The 24,361-nt window shown below is 50.0% G+C and overlaps 1 protein-coding gene across 3 annotated transcripts; it reads right to left on the reverse strand.

The window, feature by feature from the left end:
- Positions 1-111: 111 nt before the first annotated feature.
- Positions 112-21,969, reverse strand: PRAG1 (PEAK1 related, kinase-activating pseudokinase 1). Of its 3 annotated transcripts, XM_080591839.1 has the most exons (7): positions 21,813-21,945; positions 20,859-20,935; positions 19,145-19,538; positions 15,935-17,703; positions 7,906-8,063; positions 4,544-5,280; positions 112-1,413 (listed from the first exon to the last, which is right to left on the reverse strand). In XM_080591839.1, the coding sequence occupies exons 3-7, from the start codon at positions 19,496-19,498 to the stop codon at positions 376-378; spliced, it is 4,056 nt and encodes a 1,351-aa protein (XP_080447965.1). In that variant the 5' UTR covers positions 19,499-19,538; positions 20,859-20,935; positions 21,813-21,945; the 3' UTR covers positions 112-375. The 3 variants fall into 3 exon arrangements, with proteins under 3 accessions (XP_080447965.1, XP_080447964.1, XP_080447966.1); XM_080591838.1 differs by lacking the exon at positions 20,859-20,935 and having other exon boundaries at positions 21,813-21,969; XM_080591840.1 differs by lacking the exons at positions 20,859-20,935; positions 21,813-21,945 and adding an exon at positions 20,223-20,697.
- Positions 21,970-24,361: the final 2,392 nt, after the last annotated feature.

The raw sequence follows: 24,361 nt of genomic DNA on the forward strand, positions 1-24,361 counted from the left end.
TGCCCACTCTGGCAATCAGTGGTGTTTCCAGGCAATGACGCTGTGAGGCTTTAGGGGGTGGAGATCAAAGGACTGTCCCATAGGCTCAGAAATCAACTCAACTGCACCGTGTTCATTAGAAACATGCACACACGCGGGCAGGAATTTATTAGTCCACAGACTTACCATACCAAAACAAAAAAAAAAATCCCCCTAAAGAGGGTTAGGTTCCCAGTTTTGCCTGCTCGCAGTTTAACTGTCCTCAAGGTACTAAACGTCTTACACGGATCGGAGCACGCGACAGGAGAGGAACACACGCTCCCAGCTGAGCTCCCAGCCTCTCCCGTATAACGGGGCTGCGCACCTTTCACAGCTGCCCCTGAGACACGTCCAGCATCAGAGCAGCTGCAGCAGTTTCAACGTGTGCGAGAGGGAGGCAGGCTCGGCAGACGCTAAGTACTGGCAGCACAGCCAGTCCTCCAGTTCAACGCTTCGCTCCGTGTCCACGGCTCTCTCGGCAAACTTCATCATCAGCAGGGCGCGCTTCATGTCCACCCAGTTCTGAAGCACCTGGCAGAGGGCTTCCTCGTGGCTGAGGGGCTGCTCAGTGAGCTCCCTCCGGGGACCCCACAGCAGACACTGCAGCATCCGCTTTGCCTCGGTGATCCGCACGCGCTTGATGGGATCTGCCTCCAGAAGCAGGTGGGCCAGCTGCTGGAGCCCCCGGGAGTAGATGGACAGGCTGGGCAGAGCAGGGAGGTCCTCGGGGCTGTACTCCTGCTCCTTGAGGTGCACCTTCTCCTCAAAGGGGTTGGGCTGGTGCAGTAGCTCGTAGATGAGGATGCCAGTCTGAAACTCATCGAACTTCTTGTACTGAGAAGCTGACACAATCTCCGGAGCCAGCCTGGCCTGACTCTTCTTCAGCTTGGAGTCTCCAGATCCTGTTTTCTGTTTGGCTTTCAAAAAGTTGCTGATGATCAGGCGGGGCAAGTGCTTGTCATCTTTGGCTTTCACACAGCTCATGGGGGGCTTGCAGGGGACAAGCAGGAGGTTCTCCAGGCACAGGTCACGATGGATTATACCATGCTCTTTGAGATGCTCCAGCCCGTTGCAGAGCTGGAGGAGCAAGAAGCAAACACGACGTTCGTACAGCTCAGGCTTGGCTTGGTGCAGCATCACCGAGTCCCTCACGAAGTCAGCAGTGGTCTGGCTTGGCACCTCCCGCGTGATGACCACCACGCAGTCGTGCTCGCTGGCAGCGCGGGAGGGACGGAGACCATCCCCAGGCACGCTCTTCTCCACATCTGAGGCCAGCAGCATGCTGGAGGGGACGGAGGCCACAAAGTGCCCACAGTCCTGCTGTATGTTGAAGTGGACTGGCACCGCGGGGCTGCAGTACGAAGCGGCCACCTTGGACTCTTGGCTTTTACAGATCTGCAAGGAGAGACCAAAGAAAAGTCTTATCCATCAGTGACAGAGACCGGCCGTAGACTAGAAGCTCAGAGGTAGTTCCTTAAGCTGGGATTTGAAGACATTAAGATATTAGTAGAAGCAGGGTGCATATTAGTTCCTTTAGTACTTTAAACCATCTCCTGGCTTGAGGATCTTTCTTGTCCAGCAGCACCCCAAGCTGAGCAACCAGAGCTCTGCGACCCATTTCTAGGCACGCTTCCTTTGCCAGGTAATGCTCAGCATTTGCAAGAAGGGAGGAAGACAGCCTGCCCACAGGTGACTTCTGGAGATTTTGTTTCATTGCCAACTGGAGCAACACAGCTTTTGTGTCTCATATGTCAGCAAGATCCCCCCTACAACCCCGGAGACATTTTGCAGAGGGAAAAGCAAAGGCTGTAGCAGGTGATGTGTCACCTCTGTGCCTGGAAAGGGTTGCCTGGAAGAGGACCCATGCAACCTGACTTGGCTACGAGGGTTGCCCTGTTTGGAGTGATGGTTGGACAGAAACCTCCAGCGCTTTCCTCCCACCTAACCCTTCTCTGGACCTAAGCTCCTTTCACATCCTCAAACACTCCGTTTTCCTCGTGTCATTAACCCCTCTCAGAACCTTGATCAATAGCTGAGGAATACCAACCACAAATTGCACTCATCAGCACAGGGGGAACAAATCTACAGAGAAAGTGGAAGCTAACAATAGGTTTAGAAATAAGTGGGAGTGCTGCAAACTCAAGGGAAAAAAAGCAAATAACCAGTCTAGATTTTCTTGAACTCGCACGACTTTGTCTTCGTTTTGTTCTGTGTTTTAGCATTATGGCTGCATTAAAGACAACACAAACCCCAAACCAGGTTTATTATAGGAGTATCCATTAGCTTGTGAGGCCTTCTGGCATTTCTTTTGTACGCTTCTTTTTTTTCCCCTTTTATTTAGCGATGTATTTATATCTCAACCACAGGAATCAACAACAGGCTGAAACTCAGCATAAAAGGCTTCAAACCCTGGAGCGTGCCACTGCCAGTCATGGTGTGCGTGCAAAATCGGACAAGAAATCAATTTTGCCTCCAAGCTAAAATAAATGCAATAATAGAGAGGAGCTGGAGAAACAGGCTGCTTTTGTACTCCGCTAGCAACGGTTTGAATCTAGGCATTTGCAGGTAATTCACTCAGATGAGATGATCGTGTAGAGATAGGACAATAGGGGTTTGAAGTGCCCCTTCTCTTCTAAACAAAAATACCCTGCTGCTGCTTCATGCTTATTTAGGGGAAAGATAATCTCTGGAGAGTGGGACAGACTACAGATTAACACAGTGGGCTGCAGTAAAACGCAAAAGGTCTCCAAAGGCAGAGGAGGCCTTCCAGCCCTCTGCTGCACAAACGTGCTTGTTACTCCCCGCATAGGGAAGATGTGTAAGATTTAGTACCAAGGAAAGAGGAGCCCCTGGAAGAATAAATGCAGCCAAATGGAGTCAGGGAGATCTTCCCCAACCAGCCGTTCTTTGTGACTTTGGCTGCACCAGAGGCATCCTCCATGCAACAGGCTCCAAGTAGGAGCCCGGGGCTGGCTTAGTCGTGCACCTTTTAGCAGAGAAAGAAGCCAAGGAGAGGAGCATATCTTGGCTTAATTCCTCTAAAGCCATTTCATGTAAAACTGGCTCTTTCTAACTATTTTATACATATCCTTGTGTGCCTGTACACAGCCTAAACCCTGGCTCCGGCTGCTCAGCTGGCCCCTTGGCTCAAGTCAGATCCTCTGCCCATCTTGAGTTATCCAAATCTATTTTAACTACTGGTCTGCGATTTCTTGCATGTCAGAAAATCTGTATCACCTCCAGGAGGTGCAGTTAGAAGTCAGCCAACTGTAAAATTTTGTAAGTATTCTCTATTTCATCTACCGAAAAAAAGGTAGCACACTGGAAGATTGCAAGAGATGTGTGAGTGCACGTACATAAACCCATGCATGACTTTATGCTGGTGCAGAGTACAGCCCTGTTGGGCTGGTCTGGGCTTTATTACGGTGCTCTGTAGAGTACCGAGAACACAGAATAAGCACACACGGACACAAGAGCAGCTCCGTTAAGAGACTGAAAATGTGGTGTTTCTGCCTTGGCCATAAATCCATCCACTACAGCAGTAGAGGCTGAGCCACTGAACCCCACCCAATGTGGCTGGCAAGAGGAAAGGTCTGCGTGTGCCACAGGGAACCACATATTGAAAAGGAGCTGACCAGCTCTGAGGTTTCTGGAGGAAAATTTCGATGGATTTAGGTATAACAAGCCAAAGAAGTTGCTGCTCTGACTGCTGGACTAGATGCATTGGGGCAAGCCCTGATTCAACTCTGGTTATTCAAAGCCCCCCCTGTTGGGTTGACTACTTCCTTTAGAAAATCTTTTTTAAGGCTTTAAAGCTATCACTTAACTAAAACATCCCCTTGGGGGTTGTAATTGTGTAAAAAATTCAGCAGATTTTTTTTTCTTGCTTAATGCACCTCTGGCAGCACTTGTTTGGGAATTATTTTAGTTTTTGAAAACAACATGAAGAGAAAGCAGCAATGAACTTCTCCTAGGTTAAAGTCCAAATAGAAGTTAAAAGTCTCTGTATTCAAGTAGTAACATGGATCAAGAACCCCAGATCCATGGGATGCACATGAAACAAGTTGCCTAAGCTTATTTATCTAGGTTTCAGAGAGCTGAACCATCGCACCCCACATTTCCATTTCAAACGTGGATTCTGTATAGTTACAGGAATATATTTCAGAACCTGACCTTACACACCATCTCTAGGTCAGCCTTTCATTAATTGAGACCTGGAATATCTTAAAGCCTGTAGTTTCAACATCATACAGGCACTCACATGGTTTCTGGGTCAGACCTTCCCCTTAGAAGGCAGGCAGAGGGAAAAAGGCTGTCTTTTGAGCAGTTCTTAAGCAGTTTGGTTTGTCAGAGGTGAACTATGCTGAGTTCACAATACAGTATTTGCACCAAGCTTTTTTAGAGAGAAATTGGTTGAGCTGTAGACCAGTCCCAGCTCTGCTGTGGGAAGCGAACCCTGCGGCTGTTTGGAGTTGGGAGGTGGAGATGAGCCATACATCCAGGCTTGTTCTGGGCGCAGGCTTACCTTCACAGCGTAGGTGGTTGAAGGGTCCTTGGAGCAGGTGGCACAGTAATAGATGGCATCCCCCGAGTCGCAGCAGGGCTTGTTGCACGCCAGCTTGAAGAGCGACCAGTTGTTCTCGCTGAAGCGCAGCTCGTTCTTCTGCTCCCGCATGAAGCAGTCCTCGCACTTGGCGACCAGGCGTCGCAGGGACTCGGCGTAGAGGGCCCCCAGCTTGGCGTACACCCCCTCCTTGCTGTCAATGTTGCTCAGGAGGTTGTGGAGATGGAGGCTGGAGCCCGACGACACCTGGCTGGACACGCTGAGCTGCGAGGAGGAGAGGGACTGGAGGTTTCTGCTGGGGATGCAGGCCCCCGTGCTCTTGCTGGTAGCCGAGCCCCAGTAGCTGTTGCCTTTGGAGCCTTTCTCCAAGGACTCAGAAGAGGAGAAGGTGCCAGGACCCCCCAGGCCGGCTGGGTGGGTGAAGGGAGGCTCCTCCCGGAGGCAGACGTTGCTCTCAGAGTGGCTGACGTTCAACCTGGGGCTGGCAGTGCTGGCTGCTCTGCCGGAAGATGCCTGTCCCCCAAAAAAGCCATCTGGGGAGGACACCGTTCTGCTCACCGTCTTCTTCTGGGGCAGAGGGGGTGGGCAGCTGGGGCCAGCGGCGGGAGCATCATCACTGGAGGTAGGAAGGAAAGAGCCCGGGGGAAACACTTGGCTCTCAGCTGGGGGGGGTGAGTGGTTCGGCTCAGACGAGTGCCCTAGGAGACAGCAAGACACAACAGGATTTGACTTATCCATTCGTGGAGGCAGAGCTACACTTTGCAAAGCACGCTGCAAACAGCTAACTAGAGAAATGTTCCCTCCCACCTGAAACTGCTTTCCTACGAACTGCATACATGGCAGTAAAAGCTGGCAGAGGGCAAATATTTAAGCTGTGACATCAGCCACGAGGAGGTAAGTAAGAATGAAGCACTTGGGGGATACTCATTTGGCAGCAATCCCTCGAGCAAAGCCTGTTTCACCTGGGAGCTGCCACCCGGCGCCTGAGCAGCACAGCGTGATAAGAGTGACTCACGCAGCACACATCTCTGACTTCAGCGTGGCCAGAGCTGCCCAAGAAGGATATTGAACCCGTCTCTCCACCTCACGTTGGGTAAGAGTCACCGGGTAAGGGCTGGGATTTGGCCAGCTCCACCCTACTGAAAAAATCTGGCCTCCCTCCTGGCTGTCCCCCAGCTTACATCAGACCTCTCTGCCTTCCTACCCTGCCTAGGCTGGAGACAGGTAACACAGCTGCATGCCACAGAAGAGGGCAAATTCAGAAAAGGGTGATTTGACATTGAAATAGACAGCAAGACTTTCAGGTCAGAGAGAAAAAAGTGGTGGGGATCTGAAGCGGCAATTAAAAGAAGTGACAATTACTGGGACAGCAATCCCTGGTAGCTGCTCGCTGCCTGAGATGACCACGGTGGGGGCAGGCCCACTACATCTCAGCTACCAGAGCAGATGCCAGCTCACGCTGTCCCAGTTCCTTTCCCCCAGAGCTTGGTAGGATGACACCCATTTTCATGTCACTCCCACTGCCAAAGTGGCGTGGATGTTCCTGCTGCAGTCCACCACATCGGAGACTCCCCAGACACTGGCAGCTCCCGTGGAAGATGAGCTTTCCATTCAAGGCAGTTTTGGCACCCCATCTCTGACAACACGCTCAGGAACAGCTCTGTAGGAGATGCTGGGGATCAGCACACCTCTCTTGTCCCAGCTGCCCACCAGCTGTTTGGTGCTGAGCTCCCTGACCCCGTTGGGCCCTTTCCCCAGGTGCCTGCCTTGTTCGCCCAGCCGCTGGAGCTGTCAGCTGCTCTCCAGTTCCAGCTGCTCTCCGACTGCACAGTTAGCTGCAGAGCCCAGCAGAGATGCTCATCAGCACACCCCAAGCTTTAACAGAAAGTCAAACACCTGCATTATACCCTGCCTGGTCCATGATCCCCCTCCCTTGAAACCCTGGCAAAACCTGCAGGCAGGAGTCATTCAGCAGGGCATCTCTTGCCACTTCCAGTCCAAGGGGCTTTGTCAGAAGACACAACCAAGAGAAATTCTTCAGCACACAGCCCGAGACCAGCACCTCTGCCAGGACATGCAGTTGAACCCCCATTTCAAGAGGATCAATTTATTTGATGGAGGCTTAGGGAACAAACAGTAGCACCAGAACCTTTGGCAACCAGTCCACATGCACAGCCCACAAACACCAAATTGCTCTTACCTCTTTTTTACACTCCGATGGACTCTGCCCCAAGCACAGGGTAACAATTAAAACCTTTTCACAACTTTCCTAACAGTGCTCTGCACCTTCAGCGTAGGGTTCTTCTGCATAAGACGGGATGGGGCTTATCCCATCCCCCCCATATTTTCACATCTGACAGCACAGCCATTTAATCTGAGCTCACTTCACACAGTGACTGACTGCATAGCTGCTTGCTTACACCAGAAAAAGAAATCACATGTGGGTTATTCATTTTAAAGCTCAGCCTTCTTGAGATGAGCTTAAACAGTTGCGTCTGCTAGTGGAAGCAGAGAACTCCTGTTGTTCCGTATCATTTTTGACAGCAAATTGCTTTGGTGTCCAGCAAGTAAAGATCCAAAATATGTGAGTTTTTCTTCCCCATGTACAATTTCCTGGCAGAGTCTCACTCTCAGACTCCAAGTTAGCAGTGGAAAAATGGACTTTCCAGAGCTCTGGCTCTTAATTTTATTGCTGCACATTGTTGCTCTTGGAAAGACAGAACTTCCACTACACGAAGATTACTTTTGCAAATGAAATACTTTCTGAGCTGCCGAACACGTTAGTGCATGTCTAAGTTACGCATTTATGAAGAAAGTGACTTCATAGTAAGTATTTTTTAATCTCAGTTAAACTAGTGCAGGCAGATTTTTTTTTTTTCCCTTCAAGAAACAACTGGGAAGAACACAAGGAGAGGGAGAGATCACCTTTAGCACAAGACTCCTTCTGGTACTCCTCAAATCTGTGGCGGATATTCCATGAGAGCTTACCTGTGGCCTTGTGCAACATGGGAAGCACAAGCAGGATGAGCACAATTGCTTTCAGATAGAGGCTTTATCCAGACAAGATGGATAAACAGATTTTGGCACTGGCCAAACGAAAGAGGAAAAAAAACCCATGACGGTCTGACTCCGCCATGTTCATCTTAAGTGCATCAAGAGGCAGAAGGGTGAGAGTAGACAGACGGAGGGTTGCTGGGAGGACTAAGCGATGGGACCCTTGTGACCCCAGCCCTGCAGATGCTGCCCCAGCAGTGGGACTCAGGATGGGGTAATCTCCTCCCCAGGTCTGATGCTACCTCTCCGACACCCAGTCGGTCACTTACTGCCATCGCTGCCGGTCTGCGTGTCTGAACTGAGGCTGTCGGTGGATCCAGCCGTGAAGCTGACGTGGATGCTCCGGAAAGGTGGGCTGAGGCTCTCAGTGGAGCTATTGCTGGCCCTCTCCAGCTCAGCGTTATTTGGGTTCATTTTCAGAGCACGCCTAGAGACAATGAAACAGAAGGGTCAGGAGACAGACAGTAAAAGGTACCACTCATGCAGTTGTGCACATAGATTAAAGTTGAGAGCAGCCTCAGCTTGGTCCCCGCATATTCATAAAAACACTGCAGTCTTACCAGGTGTTAGTATTTCATTGTACACTTTCTTTTTCCTCCCTTTCTCTGGCATTTGGAGACCGTAATCCACTGACATCAAGCAGCTCACGGCCTTGCAAAGCACCAGTTCCCCTGACAAACCACTTGTGCTTGAGCAGAGAGAAAACCCTTGAGCCAGCAGCGTCGAGCCCCAGTCTGAACCTCCCACTTCTAGCACACGTGTGGTCTTGGACTGCATCCCATTTTGGCCACTGCCACCAGGAAGCGGGGACCCACCGACGTTTGCCTCCAGTAAAACTCAATGCAAGGGAGCAGCATCCCTCCTCCTATTTTACAGGAGGAAAAGTTGATGCTGGGCACCAGAACCCAACTCCTACACGGTGGAGGCAAGAGTAGAAGCACGGTCCAGCAGCAGCAGCTGTTTTCTCCACTGTGCACCACTGTAACAACTGAAAAAAGAAGCACCTCTTCAGAAAACAATTGTACATCAAACGCAGGACCCACCATGCAGCTTTTAGGGTAAGACCTACTGTTTTCCACACAGCTTCCATCTAAAATAAATAAATCCTTAAACCATAAGCTGCCCTTATATACTGCCAGAGCCACAATATAAGCGATCAGTTGTAGGCAAGCAGGACTATTTGCTGAGATGATGAGTTTTCCCTGTATTTTCTTCATTTTTTCCTCCCTGGAAAACAACAGGGACTGTCGAAACCAGGCAGCACACCAGAGCACAAATACCCCTAGCTTTGGTACAGTTCAAACTCTCCATTGAGGTTATTTGCCACTTTTTTAAATAAAACCACCAATCCACTGATAAAACTCAACGCATTGTTGATTAAGAATGCAAAAAGGTTAGTGGAAGACTTGCAAAATAAAGAAAGAAAAGAAAAATAACTTCCACCAGCTATCTCGCTGGAAGGTATCCGGCATTTCCTAATCAGACGGCTGAGCGGCTGCTGAGAAAGACAAACAAAAGACATGCACAACTATTTTCTTGTGACACACTGCTCACACATGCAGAATCCCTCCTCTTCCAAAATCCCCCAGCACAGCAGATGCCACGAGCGCTTTATTTTAAGATTAAGAAACGTTTCATCCTGCGTCCAGACAAAGCACTTACTCTCGTGTCCACACAACCACATGGAGAGCAGCATGTATGAGAAGCCCGGAAGAAACTTCTGCCAGACTTCCTCATTTGCCTGAGCAGGCTCATTCTAAAAATACTCGGGGGCTGATCAAAATAAGGGTCGGAAAACCACCTCAGGTACAGCTCGGCAGGGACGCTGCCCTTGGTCTTGCACCAGTGATGAATTTTCCACACGCACTTGGTCACTACAGCAAGCCTCCTGAGGATGATTTACAAAACTTCACGTGCACCACGCAAGACAGTGTTGTTTTTTTTTTAAAAAAGGAAAGAGCAAGTGAGAGACACTGAGGTTTTTAGCTCTGTTTTAGCTCTGTTATGATTAATGCTGTTGAAAACAACCAACTGGAGTCTAATCCTTTTTTTTTTTTTTAAATAAAACTACATATACTAAATAAAACTACATATACGGTTTTACATACATATAAACTATATAACCTTATCCCATAACCGACTTGCTCAGAAACTTAACTTTTAGTAACCTGGGGAGAAAAAATGAAAGGGTGCACATACATGCGTGTGCCCTGGCTGACTTGGTAAGAATCAAGGAAGTGTTTGAATCCAGAAGAAAAGAGAGATCTTAGGACAGAGCCGGTCTCGATTTGCACAGGTGAGAGGTTTCCTGACACATTCCTCCCCTTCTCCAGACACACACAAACACACACACACACACGAAAAAGTTGGTGCATTTCTGTTTCCTCCCCATCACTTAAACACAGATCCACGGAGCTGCCTTACCATTCCCGCACTCGGGCAGAGATGGGACTTTGCTCGGCAGGGTCCAAGGTCCACCCCGCGCAGCCCCACCTATTCCTCCAAGCAACCTGGGCACAACACGGCGTCTGCCAGCACCATCCTGGCTGCTGTATTTGCCGAGCCCGACGCTGCCGTGAAGTCATACGTTCAGAGAGCACCATTTCCTCCCTGCACCGCTCTGACTTATGTAAAATGCAGTTCCTGAATAGGTCGCACCAAAATAGAAATTGCTCGCCGCTTAAACGACATCCTGCTCTTGTTTCAGATGTTGCAGCCAGGCCAGCTAATAGCGCCTGGAAATATCTCTGCTTCAAATCTCCTTCTTTTCCTATGAGCTCCTCAAAGCCCAGACAGCACACAAAATATCAATCACTTTCCCAAAGAATTACTGAAAACACTTGCTGTGGCCAAACTGTCCCGTTTCCAAAAAAAATCCACTCCAAGAACTGAGCAGCTGACCACTGTAACAACCTGTGGGATCCTCACTTATCCTCCTTTTGTAGCGTTTATTCGTGCCATGCACAGCTGTACAGGTTCGCTGTCTTGCCCTTTCCATCAAAGGATATTGGAAATAAGGAGCACAAACCCATTTTAAACCTGAAGAGATCACTGGGATTGTCCCCCATTGCCTGCTAACACGTGTGGGCTCCGCTCCCCTCAGAAAGATCTCGCAGTGGGTAATTCACCTCCATTTCCTCAGTCTGTGCTCAGCACTTTAAATGTTAAGTGCTAACTTCAGGAACAGCACCAGAGCCTCCACAGAGTGTGAGTGCATAAAGAGCAGGTCACTAAAGAGTCAGCTCTCAATCTAATAAGACAGGATTTCCAGCTCTCCTAATTATTCTGGCAGCTTTAAACACACTTGGCTTATTCAACATCCTCAACATGACATCCTAGCATATTTAGGCAACCCCTATAATTCACTATTCGCCATTTTTCCCCATCCTAAACAATTCCATCTAACTGGCTTTCCAAACGATTCCCACAGTCCTGCCTAAAACAAACCAAGGTGGAAAATTGTGGTCTTCTAAAAAAAATAAAATGGTTTGGAGATCTGTAACATTGCCACGGGACACCAGATCATTTGCAATGCTGCGTCTCCTGCTAGGGCAGTGTAACGCTTCGTGTTTCTTTGTGTGTTGTGGTGGTGGAAAGCATAGCAATGTCCTCGTTTCTCCCTTAAGACAGTTAAACCCATACCAACCTCACCTGGCCGGGGAAGAATTGGTTTCTCTGTGTACAGTGACCCACAAAGCAGAGCACATTATTTCCAGATGCTTCCATGAACGGAGCAGAGTAGGAGCATCAAACCCCTCAAAAATAGAGAAGTAGGAACTTCCAGGGGACGGCGGTGCAAATGCGAACAGGACGTCCCTTCCCAAAGTAAAGCACTGGAACTAATGCGCAGCAGAGAGAAAAGCCAGACTACATTGCAACCACACGCGCCTGGGCATAATTATTATACAAGGGGAAGCATCATGGTACCATATGCTTGTCTGTCATGAAACATTATATTTTCCTCCTCCCTCCGCTGCTGCAGGTGGGCATTAGCAAGGTGGTAGAGCAGATCTGTGGTGCCAGGGAGCTGTTTTTATATCGCTTTGTTTCTGGTTTAGGCAAACCAAGCAATCTAAAAAAAGCTAAGCATCCTCTACACCATTAATACCAGCGTCCCACCTAAAACCTTTTTGTGGTCAGGTCATCTGAATGCTTTAATCTGTGTAGCTATTAAAGATCTTCCTATCCCTTTTACACTAAAGGTAAAAAGCCCAGAGAAAATAAAAACTTGATGGCACGTTCATATAATTTATACTCTTGGGGGTGACTCAACCCATACTTTCTACAGTGTATTTTTTTTTTTTTTGACTTATCAGGAGACAGATTCTTTAAAACTGGCACAGGTTGCCCAGAGAGCTTGTGGATGCCCCATCCCTGGAGGTTTTCAAGGCCAGGTTGGATGAGGCCCTGAGCAACCTGATCTAGTGGGTGGCATCCCTGCCCATGGCAGCGGGGTTGGAACTGGATGGTCTATGAGGTCCCTTCCAACCCGAGCCGTTCTATGATTCTGTGATCTTCCCCTGGATGCCGGAGTAAATTCACATGGAGAGCAGAATTAATGATAGCTGAGTCAACAGTGAAATCACTGAATGCTCCAATATGGTGAAGACGACAAGAAAACTGATTTCCAACCCCGTACTTTTTACATGGCAAGATAGGAAACACAAAGAAAAGAGATTGTTTCTTCTAAAATGGGAGACAGTCTCTCCCAAAAGACTTGTCCGATAAGTCACAACCTTCAAAAGTGATCCACTGGCAGAAGCAACACGAGAAATTCCTGATTAGTTTCAGACAAAAAACACTCAGGGAGAATCCAAAAGGCCCATTAGCTCCCTGTCCTGGAGTGGGATACTCTCTCCTGCTTGAGTCACACTATCTCTTCTTTGCTTCATGTACTTTTTAAAATAGACTCTAGAGTTTGTGATTATTTTTTTTTTAATAATAATAAGTCTGGCTTGTTCAAAGCAACTCCCTACTGTCATTCACAGTCATAGAGACCACAGAGAAAAGGGTCAAATTTTGGGACCTGTATGACTTCCAATTGCATTTTGTACTGCCACAGTAGCACCACATAGCTAGTTTGCTTCTGTTCACCAGAGCACACACCCACACCAAGATCCAAAACAGAACAGGTGCCTCAGGAATGGTACTAGAAAGACACCTACAGCACTGCCTTTTGAAGGTGGCGTTAATTGTGACAAAACCAGCTCAAGAGCTACTGCAAAATAGCAGCACCGTTTCCTTTGCTTTAGAGGCACATAATATCCATAAACAGTTAAGGATGACATGCTGGAAGAAACCTTAGGATCATTTAACCTCACCCTCCGCATAATAAAGGCATAAATTTCAGCAAGGATTCCATTTTTGCGCCAAATAACTGAAGGCTGTGCTGGACTATTTCTCACCAAAGAACATCTAAATCATCATTATACATATAAGTCCTGGGGATCCTAGATTCCCTGGTTAGCCCTTTCCATATCCAACTACCCTCCCAGCTTTTGGAGGGAGACCAGTCACCATTTTCCTTTTCCAGTCTCTTTCCTCTTGTAATTTGACTCATTTTCTATCCCATTTCAGACCAAAAAAGCCTTAAATATCTGTAATCTTTCACACAAGCAGGAAAAAGAAGCATACAAAGAAACAGAGAGATGAAACAGGTACAAATCTATTATTTGCCTTTTTGGATGCCCACTTTTAAAACTCTCCAAAAGCACTCCTTCAGCCATTCTAGGAGACAGCTTACAGCAAAACCAGAGCTTCCTCAGTGCCTGGCAGGAATTTACCCTGTAATTTTTTTTTCCCTTCTAATTGTTAGAGCAAGGATGACCAACAAAAAAAAAAAAAAAAAGAATTTTAACATGCTACATATTCACTTCTCTCTCTGCTGTGAAACTAATTTGAATGTAAATGTGCATTTGTTTTTTAAATAAGCAGTTAAGTTTAGTTAGGAAATGCAAACGGGCGGGCTTCATTTTCCAGCATGAAACCACATGCATTGCTGCGGCTCGAGATCTAAAGGGAAAAGGATGGTCGCACATCTTTCTTGCAGCTGAACGGAGCCTGGACATGCTCAGCCCCAATGCCCCAAGACTTACATCCACCACCCTGGCCCCATCTATACCCATCCAAAGGGGCCTTTGCAGCTGTCCCACCAGCAAACACCTTGTGCTGATGCTCTCTGTCCCTGTAAGGGACTACATCAGTGTAACAGTAATTAATCAGCAGTTCTTCCAGCGTGGACAAGCACATGTTCCAGTATGAACAATGCCCAGGCCTATGGGAGGATGAACGTGTCTCAGAGTCGCCTCTGCGTGGAGGATCTCTGCCCTTCTCCAGGCACGCGGCTGCAGCCCAGGAACACCAGAGATGTTCCCCTAGCACCAGGCAGGTCACACCAGTAGACGAAGCTGCCAGCGATGACTGCCCAGGGTAACACAACCCTGCTGTGGTGGTTTCAAGCAGTTGTGCACGTAGCCATCCCTCCCGCTGCCACGTACAGGTAACAACACCCCGGTTCCTGTGTGAACACGCTCAGAAGAAAACACGAGCACCCTCCAAGCAAACAAACAAAGCGAGCAGCTTGTGAAACCCGCCGTCTGATCGAGTTGCTCCCAGAGGAAGGGCTGTGCTCTGAGCAAGGCACCCCGAGGCCCAGCTGCAGGCATCAAGGTGCTGAGGAGGCAACTACACGCAGCACGAAGCTTCGCCTGCAGCCACGGAGGGTAAGAGCGATGCCAGCACCTACCTCAGCCACCTGGCACTGTTACAGCTCCAGACTTTCAGCAGGTGACTGCACATTTCCTAAACAATTACTCCTTAACAGCTCTGCTGAGCCCCCACAACACAACACCTCACACGTGGCAAACACGACCCCGAGCCACGTGCTGATACAAGACACCAAGCAGCAGCAGCCACGAAATCAAGTTTGCAGGGTCAGGACTAAAGCACATCTCAGTGTTGTCTCTGATTGTAAAGGCAATAAAGCTCGTCTGTGTGCTCGCCTGTGGACTCTTTCTTTGCTCTGACTTCAGCAGGAATCACGTGGCATCGCAGCAGAAAGCCCAGCACTAAGGACTAAAGCCTCTTTTTCATCTGCTTCCTTCCCTTGAGAAAACTGATTTGTTCATCATTCGGTCAATTTAAAACGCTTTAAAGTATTTTGTTTAAAGGAATTTTAAAACGAGGTAAAGTTCCCTGCATTAGCCAGCCCTAAAAAGTTGAAATTTTGGTGTAAGAATAAAGCAGTGCTTAAATTAATTAATTAATTAAGGATGCACCAACCCAAACACCATCTCAGACCGGTGAGCGCTGATGACAATGCACAAGCCTGACCACGGACCCCAAGAGCAACTTCTCCAGACACCCATCCCTTCTCTCAACTTCTAGATCAAAGAGCTGAAGTCAAATCTGCCATGCAATGAACAGTTCCAGGTAACAAAACCGAAGTCTGCAACAAAGCAAACGCAGGACACCTGCAGAACGCGAAGTGTCCCTCCCCGCTGTGATCAGACAGCCTAATCCATTAGCTGCATGGAAGGGAAATCAATTTCTTTCATTTCTTTGGGCATTTTTTGGTTGTGTTTTTTTTTTTTTCTTTTTGATACACACCCAACTGCAGTCACTGAATACACATAAATTATTGGAAACCTATTTTATTAATTGTTTAGCAGAGCTTCTTCGTTTCCAGATGGACAGCAGTCCTGCATTTGTTCTGTAGGGCCTGCTGTCACCCTGCCTGCAAACCTGAGTCCCAGGAGAGCTGCAGCAAGGGAAAGGCTGCCTGAAGCAAGCACATGTTAGACAAGCTCCCGTTACTTGCTTGCAGGCAAGGAGCCCTCCCTGGGAAACTACAGCTTCAAGCGTTGGCCTTTAAAGCAAAAAGATGTTAGGGGCAAACTGAAAATTGGGATTTCAGAGGCCCGTGCTACGAGCACCAAGAGAGGAAGCTGCCCAGTTCCACATATCAAAGGACCTTGTAACCCGTTGTTTTTGATCCCATTCGATAACAAGGTTCTGTGCTGAGAAAGAACCAAGCTGACCTGGGAAATACCAAGCTAACTGGGAAATACTGACCCTGCTCTCACTCCAATACTGTGACCCAGAGCAGCAATTTACAGCCCTGAAGGGCCAGGACTTGCAAAAGTCTGACAGTTTTTCACCTCCAATACCCCCAAAAGCCCACCTTGAAAAGGGAAAAAAGAGAACAAGAAGTGCCTCTGGCCAGTCAACCCCTGCAGCAAACACATCACGATTGCAAATGCTTAACAGAGTCATGCACACGCTCACAAGGCTGAATACCTGGACTGCTTCTTTGGCGGCGGCGGTGGTGGTGCAAACTCCGTGCCATTGCTCTTGTCCTTAGGGAAGTCAAAGGACAACGACTTGCTGATCCCAGTCTGGCTCTCCATCATCAGGCAGTCATCCACAGGGTCGGCATCGGCTCTTCCAATCTCAGCTCCCACTGCCCACGGGTGGGTTGACAGCGCCTGCTCCTCCTCCTCTTCCTCCTCCTCCTCCTCTATCCGGCACTGCTTGGCCCACGCTGGGGTGTAGTGCTTCTGCCTCCTGTCGTAGGACAAGCCTGCCAGGCCTCTGCCGGACTCCTCCACGGAGGCTCCGTTAACGTGAGTGCACAGAGAAGGGGACACCCCAAAGACACCTGTGTCTGCACAGCTCCTCGGCAGCAGCTGGGCACCAGCTCCGTCGTGGTTATTGCTGTCACCGAGCCTCGCCACAGGGGAGCTGGCTGGGAGCACGCAACTCCCCTCGCTGCCCTGCTGGCTGTTTTTGGACATCTTGGGAGGGATGGCCGGGCCCTCTGTAACCGAGTTCTTGGTAGGAGCTGCGAAGTGAAGTCTCAGTCCGTTTTCACTTCCAGACGCTTGAAACACCTCTCCAGGCTCAACGGTGGGCGGCGAGGTCCCAAAATCAGGGTGGGAAGCAGAGCTGATGCAGGGCCACTGAACTCCCACAGCGGAGTCAGGGCTGCTGAGGAAGATGGTCTTGTGGTCGTCCTCCGTGTGCGCGGTCATGACGGTTATCTTGGCTGCCACCTGGGTGGCGGGGTCCTGGTACTCCTTCTCAGAGCCCCACGCCCAGCCACCATCCCTCCACGTGCCGTCAGCCTGCTCCGTGCCAGGGCTGTGGGCCGGCTTCTCCACATTAGCTGGTCCGCTGAGGCCCTTCAGCTGGGCTTTCTTCCTCTTGGTGCTCTCAGCGTAGATTGGGTCGCCGCGGGCCGGCTCGGCAAGCCGGGAGCACTGCGGCTCCACCAACGCCTGCTGGGGACTGCTCGTGCCTCCGGTGACATCCGGGTCCCCACAGCGAGGGGAGTCCTCCTTATCCTGGCACAAAGCGCAGGCAGCGGCCGCCTCGGCACGGAGAGACGACTTTTTCCTCTCCGAAGACGGAGCAGAGGGATCTCCCTGCTCTTTCGCGACGCAGAAAGCCACGCTGGCAGCTCTGCGCTCCTCCTCGCTGAACTTCACCGCCCTGCCGCTCGGCCTGGCCACCTCGGGAGCATCCCGCTGCCTCCAGCCGCGGGGCGCCGGGCCCTCCTTCTCGCACCAGGCCCCCTTCCCCTCGGCGCAGCGCGAGACGGGGCTCTCCCTGCGGCAGTCCGTGATCGAGCAGTACTCACCCCCTTCACCCTCAAAGCTGGAAGAGTTACGACCACAGCCGCTCTCTGAGGGAAGCGCTGCTCCTTCTCTCCCTTGGGACGAAGGGTTTCTGGCAGAGCTGGCGATGCCTCTGTCCCCCAGGGCGGGCGGGTTAGGGCAGAGGGGCTGATGCAGCAGGGCCAGCTTATCTTTGGCTCTGCTCTCCTGCTTGCCCACCTCCCCCACGAGCACCACGCTGTGGATGGAGACGTTCCTCTCCACGCGACCCTCCAGGCTGCGCAGGCCCACCATGGAGTAGCTGGGAGAGCAGCAGGACAGGCATTCGCTCGGCGGGCCGTGCAGGAAGGGCTTCCTCACGCCGCCGTTGCCAAAATTGTCCCGACAAAGCCGCTGCGCATCGCCTGACTTCAGCAGAAGGTGCTTGCCGGAAACCATCCCCCAGCTGACCTGCAGTGGCCGAAGAAATGAGCACACCGTCAGCACGTGCAAAATGAAAGAGAAAGCAAAAAAGATAAACAGATCCACAGGAAAATCCTCTGGCATTTGCAGCTTTTTTCTGCTCTGTGCTCACCCCGCCAATAAGCCTTTTCTACTCCTTCTTCTTCCTGGACCATTCGCAGCCCGTACATTACCAACAATGGCAATGCAGTGAAATGAGGCATTCCCCTTTCTCTTTGCATGGGTTCCCTGCCAGAAACACGTCCAACCTGTCATCCTGTCTGTGAGTCACCGTGCAATTACTGATTCAGAGAGGGAAGGAATCTTTGTGCTTCCCTCTGCTATTTTTGTTTCACTGCACGCTGCTGCTCCAGAGTGGCAGACTCCAAAGCATTGACAAGGACTATCACAGGTTATCCCACGACAGCAGTATCGCTTCCCGGAAGGGAGCGATTTTTGCTCAGTTGTCCTTCCACCTCAAAAGACTGGCAGCCTTAACTCAGCTCTCATAGACTTAGTTTTGCAGCGTGGAAACCTGACAGAAAAATACACAGTAAATTGAAAGCGCAGCCTTGTGATGGGTAGACAGGTACTACAGCAGCCCCTCTTTTCCTGACGAGCCAGGCATTGGTAGATATTCACAAGGTGGTAAATCTGTGCTTTCTAGGAGACCACGGTTCTACTGCCTGAGAGCAGGAGGAGATCCTGGGGCAGCAGGGACAGTCCTCACGCCCCCTTTTTGCCAAGGCAGAAGCAGAGGCACCGTCTGCCCGCAGGGTGGCACCTAGCTGCAGCCCACAGGGCTGGGATGTTGCAAACCCCACTCCCACAGCACAAAATTCAGCCTGGGGCAAGATCCACGTGTGCAGACCAAACCACACCAGTAACGGGAGCCTGCGCTCACCTGGTCTGTATCCCTGGGAGAGGAGCAAGGGAGAGCAACGGGAGGCAAAGATGAGACCCAGTGAGCCCTGTTACAGTTCGGTCTGCCTCTCTCGTGGAGCGAGGGTGGGAGAGGGAAGTACAACGAACCCCTGGCAAGGTGACAGCAGCTCGTACATCGCTCTGCGTGGCTGGGGCAGTGCAGTATCAGCCAGCTGGAGAGCTGAGCGGGTAGGGGCAGAGCTTGCACCTCTGCCACCATCCAAAGCACCAGTGCCTGCCAGGCAGGACTTCTTTCCATTATCTCTTCCCATAACCTTATGTCACCATTTAAAATCCACAAGTTCCTAAGCAAACAACACATTTAAGCTCCTTTGCACATGCCTTGCAAGGAACGTTTCATTCAGCTTTAGCCAAAAATACGTTGGGAAACCAAGATAGGCTTAAAAACCTGAGTCAAGAACAGGAGGAGAAACAATGGGAAGGAAACCGTTTTAACAGATATTCCAAGAGCTCCTGAGAGGAGGTAAGTAACGGGAAATCATGCTTTGACTGGATTAATCATTACCTGTGACAGATCTGCATTCATATTCACATCCGCCCACGTGTCAGAAACATCTGAGTTTATCATAGTTGGTTTCACAGCAATCGTTGGCTTTGAGACAGGGGTATTTACGCCTTCGTCTTCCAACGCTGGGCTCTCAGCCTTGGTCCTAACTCCATTCGGGAGCACACCACAAGCTCCCACGTCTGGGGGTGTCTGCAGTCGATGGGAACTCTTGGGGCTGAAGCAGTTTTTGCAGGAGCCGGGCTTCCAAACGTGTTCCACAAAGTCACTGCACGCAGACATCTTCAAATCCTTGCGGCTCAGCCCGAGAGCCTCCCGTGTCGCCTGCACTGTTCTCTGCTGTTCATCTTGCATTGGCTTTTTCCAGAGCTGCTTTTAAAGATCACCTGGTTACCTGGAAAAGCACAAACTGTCCGATTAGTTTTGTTATCCACAAAAAAAAAAATGGAAGATTTTTAATAGGACAGGTGATAATTACACTCATTCTGCCTTCATCACAAAGGCTCGTTGTTTACAAGGCTTTTTTTTCACAGCTCAGCTAAAGCCCACACAATCACATTAAAAGCCCCAACTTCTAAGCATAACTCTGTAATAGAGAAGACATCAAACAAGCAGCATTCCTATGTGATTTCATTCCCTGTTTAACAAGCATGTAGAACCAGCCTCGTGCGAGGCTTGTATCGAGGGTAAAGGAGAGAGGTCTCGGAATAGCTGTTTGCATCCCAGCTGAGCAGGAAAAAAATATGTATTTTCCAAAGTGGCACGATCCCTCTGGGTAGTAAAGAGGTTTGGAGATACAGGCGCCAGACTCGGTGATTGTGTAGCCAAAGGGACCAGCAGCAGCCTTCCTTCTCCCAGAAACACCACTGTGATCACTGCAGCCGTACACAAAGGCATCTCTCCCACCCACCGCAACGGAGAAAGGCAGGCAGCAAGTCTGGGGCTGGCACTGATTTGAGCAAGTGCCTGGCAGAAAAGCTCTTATCTGGTTTGCCAGGAGCCACAAATAACAGTGTCAGCTCGCTGAAATGATTCATTGTTTGCAAGGGGAGAAGAGCTTTGCTCTTGGATTACTTACACACAAGGATGCCTTCCCATCTTCCTTCCCCAGGAGGAAATGCCCCAGGACCAAGACATTCCTGCATTCCTGTGCCCTCCCTCCCCGCACAGCCAGATCTGATTGCACTCAGCCGGTAGCTATCTGGAGCTAACAACTTTGGAGATACTTCAGACAACGACTCCCACAAAGCAAAGGGGATTAGGGAAGAGAAGATCAGAAAGTGCAACTAGAGGAGGAAAACTGCAGCCATCTGCTACAGGTGACCCAGCACACAAGTCCCCTATGTCGCTCTACAGAGATCTTCCCCACATAACCAATTTCAGGTCACCACAAAGGCAAAGCTAACTGGGAACCCTTCTCCAAGGGTCTCTCGGAGCAAACACACGCTTTCACACCCCGATCCCAACAGCGTAGCAAAATTTACCAGCTCGATCCCTCAGTGCTCCCGCAGCTCCAGACAACTTTACACCCGCACACTGCTCCAACCAGCCCTGCCCTTCAGCCACAGCTCCTGCCTCGGGGCTCAGAGATGCCCTGGCCACCATCACTGGAAAGGCGACGTATAAATAGCATGGCCTTTGACTCCCAAGTTAAAGGGGTGGAAGCCTGTAAGAGCTTGAGGGGGACGAAGTGAACGGGGGAAGAGCCACTGACCTGCAAGCATCAGCTGAGCTCAGACACCAGCTTTGGGAAGGGAGGCTTCGATCGCATAAGGCATTAGTACCTGCAGACTGGCAGGCCAATAAATTAGGAACTGTTTCATGACAAAGCAGCAAGAAGAGCAGTATCAATGGGATTCATAAATAAGATAAAAGGAGTGAGACTCTTTCAGAGAAGAGACTGTTTTAGACAGCTTTTTCCATGGATTTTCACAGACTCCAAGTTAACCAAAGGAGAGCAAATCACTCTTGCACACACCTCAACGCCCACAAGATTAACAATATTTGCAAGAAAATCATCTCTAAAAATATTACAGTACTCCTGCTTTGTCTTCTTTCAGATTTAGCGCGCAGCATCCGATCCTTAACCGAGCAGGGCACTGCCATCAGGTTTGGGCTGGTCGCTGAGCCAGGGGGGATGATCCCAATGGCTCACTATTAATTTTATCAACCTGACTGGGGAAAAAAGGAAAGCGTTGAAATGCAGGGATGCTTAATGCCATGGGGAGAATTGGGAAGCTAGCCACGCTGACAATGCCCGAAGTTTAACAAGTGTCCTGATGAGAGCCAGCAAAGAAAAAAAAAAATATCCAAGGGAGGAAAGGAGGGACGGGAGCCAGAAAAAACTCCTCATTCCTGGCTGAATGGCTGGCGCTGCCAAGCGCCCTTCTCCGACCGGGATCTCCGTCTCTGCAGCCAGAGCAGCGGGCACATCTCCCCGGCCAAACCCCGCCGCCGGGAGCCCGGGGGGCTGCGGAAACTTCCCCGGGGCTCCCGCTGCGGTGCCGCCGGGAGCTCGTACCGGAGGGCTCCGTCTCGCCACCCCCCCCACCCCGAGCCCCTCCCGGCCCCGGCGGGGTCTCTCCCAGCCCGGCTTTGTCCCGGGGGGCGGAGGCCCGGAGCTCCCCCCAGCCCCAGCGCTGCCCGCTCCCGGCCCCGCGGCTCTCACCGGCCTCCCGTGGCGGCTGGGGGGGGACACACCGGGCTCCGCTCCGTGCCGCCGCCCGGCCCCGGCTCCGGTGGCCACCGGGCGAGTGGCGAGCGCGGCCCCGCGTGGGCTGGGGGCAGCGGGCGCCCCGCCCCGGACCGCCCACGGGGCCGCCCCCACGGGGCCGCGCCCCCGGCACGGAGCACCCCGGGCACCCACGCGTGGCACCGGCACGCACACACACACACACACACACACACCGTGCACACGCCTGCGGTGTGCAGGGAGAGAATGAGGGGTTTGGGCTCCCCAGTGCCAAAATGGGGTCAGCGCCTCGGGAAATCCTGAATTCCTACCGGCCGGGGAGGGTGCGGTCACGGAGGGGAGGTGGGGGAGGTTTGGGTCCCCGTAGGGTCTGGGATGTGCTTCAGGGAGGGTGAGAAACGGAGAGGGGTTCCTCCGGCCGCTCACTGGGCTGTCTGGTTTTGGGCATCTAGTTCACCTGAAGCTGGGGGGAGGGAAATAAAAGAGAAAAAAAGAAAAAAAAAGGAAAAAAAGAAAAAAAGAAAAAAAAAAAAGGAAAAAAGAAAGAAGAGAAAAAAGGAAAAAAAAAGAAAAAAAAAGGAAAAAAGAAAGAAGAGAAAAAAGGAAAGAAAATAAAAGGAAAAAAAAAGAAGAGAGAAAAAGGAAAAAAAGAAAAAAGAGGAAAAAAAGAAAAAAGAAAGAAGGGAAAAAAGGAAAAAAAGGAAAAAAAAAGAAGAAAGAAAAGGAAAGAAGAGGAAAAAGAAAAAAAGAGGAACAAAAGAAAAAAAGAGGAAAAAAAGGATAAAAAAGAAAAAAGAGGGAAAAAAAGGATAAAAAAGAAAAAAGAGGAAAAAAAGGATAAAAAAGAAAAAAGAGGAAAAAAAGGATAAAAAAGAAAAAAAAGGAAGTTCTCCCCCTCGCAGTTCAGGGCCTGAACTCAGGTCCTTGCTAGAGCCACCTCTCATGTAGTACAACAAAGGATCCCAAGTGACACGCGTTTTGGGACAAAATAGCGGATTAAAAAGGTAAACTGGCTTGCACAATGGGAAATCCAAGTCCCCGAACAGAAAAGCAGAAGCGGGAGATACGCACAGCGCTCATCATGGAAAAAAATTACCCTCCCAGGAGCCGATCAGCCCAATGAATCCTTCTGCTTTGGGGAATTTTGGCAGTGCCGCAGGTTGCAAACCTTTCTGTTCACGGACACCCTGGCTGGCCAGTCCTGCTCTTTGCTTCTGCTCTCAATCCTTACTCTGATCAGTTATTGAAATAGCCAGGAAACCCCACAGTAAGCAGACAGATGGGAAAACACAGGACTCCTCTGCTTCATTTGCCTTAACATCGCTGTAAAGAAGTCTGCCTAGCACACCTCCCGCTTGTCCTTAACCACTCGTTTGTTCACAATCAATCTGCTGGGCTGTTTGCAGGCAGGATCCCAGTGCACCCAGTCAAATGGGTAAACTAGCTCTCCAAAACGCATTAATCTCAACAAACCTCTAGCACAGTGATGTGCTGGGGCAGGGGGTGGAAATCAGCTGTGAAAATCAGCTGCACCGCTGTGGTCGTACACCTGGGGACACCGGTGCTTTGACCTCGCAGCCTTGCCCGTGAACCCCGCCTGCAAAGACGGCTGGGTTGAGATGTCCCAGTGCTGCCAGGAGCTGGAAAATAGCACATCCTCGAAGTTTCATAAAAATATTGTTCTTCAAGGTCTGAGACCAAGAATGACAGCTTTTTGGGTGGCTGCAAACTCCCAGAGCTCCCCCAACAGAGTGTTCATCATTGTTCGTTTAGGTATTTTACCAATGGCCGAGAAAACTTGCAATAAAAAGGCCCTATCAAGTGGAAATCAGAATACAGAGTCTGCTAAGACGTGACCACATGTCCTGGCCAGCCGTATTTCTTCCAGCATAGTGTTTCCAGCACGCTGAGTCAGCAACAAGGCTAGGAGAAACCCTGAAGGCACAGGGGAGACTTCAGGCCCATAGGGTCTTCAAGCACGACCCCCAAGAAGAGGAGGACAAAAAAAGCATAAACTGATAGAGAGTTTCCCTGTGGTCAGAATAAAAAGAAAAGAAAAGAAAAGAAAAGAAAAGAAAAGAAAAGAAAAGAAAAGAAAAGAAAAGAAAAGAAAAGAAAAGAAAAGAAAAGAAAAGAAAAGAAAAGAAAAGAAAAGAAAAGAAAAGAAAAGAAAAGAAAAGAAAAGAAAAGAAAAGAAAAGAAAAGAAAAGAAAAGAAAAGAAATAAAACAAAATAAAATAAAATAAAATAGTGCAGTGCTCTGCGGAGGTGGGCTCGGCATCTCTCACAGCCAGCAAAACAAGCTTGAGTCCACAGCGCTTTTTCATCCAGGGGACTTAAAAAAACAACAGCAAAACAAAGCAGAAGGCCCTGTGACACCTTTTATCAGCTGTGCCCTGTGCTGTGTGCTCATTTCCCCCTGTACTGCATGGATCTCCTCCGAGCCATAGGCCCTGATGTGCTGGGGCTTCCGCCTGGCCACCAGGTTCGACGTGCCACCCCTGGACTCTCTGCGTACCCCAGGC

Source organism: Anser brachyrhynchus (assembly GCF_964034855.1).
Source record: "Anser brachyrhynchus genome assembly, chromosome: 4".
In the NCBI taxonomy this organism is placed as follows: Eukaryota; Metazoa; Chordata; class Aves; order Anseriformes; family Anatidae; genus Anser; species Anser brachyrhynchus.

What these genes read in the sequence shown, in the direction of transcription:
- PRAG1 (XM_080591838.1), bottom strand. Translation starts at nt 19,498, where the DNA reads ATGCAAGATGAACAGCAGAGAACAGTGCAGGCGACACGGGAGGCTCTC. An exon ending in TGAATGCAGATCTGTCACAG is followed by an intron (nt 17,704 to 19,144) that starts GTAATGATTAAT and finishes CGGCCACTGCAG; the next exon opens with GTCAGCTGGGGGATGGTTTC. An exon ending in CAACCACCTACGCTGTGAAG is followed by an intron (nt 1,414 to 4,543) that starts GTAAGCCTGCGC and finishes CTCTCCTTGCAG; the next exon opens with ATCTGTAAAAGCCAAGAGTC.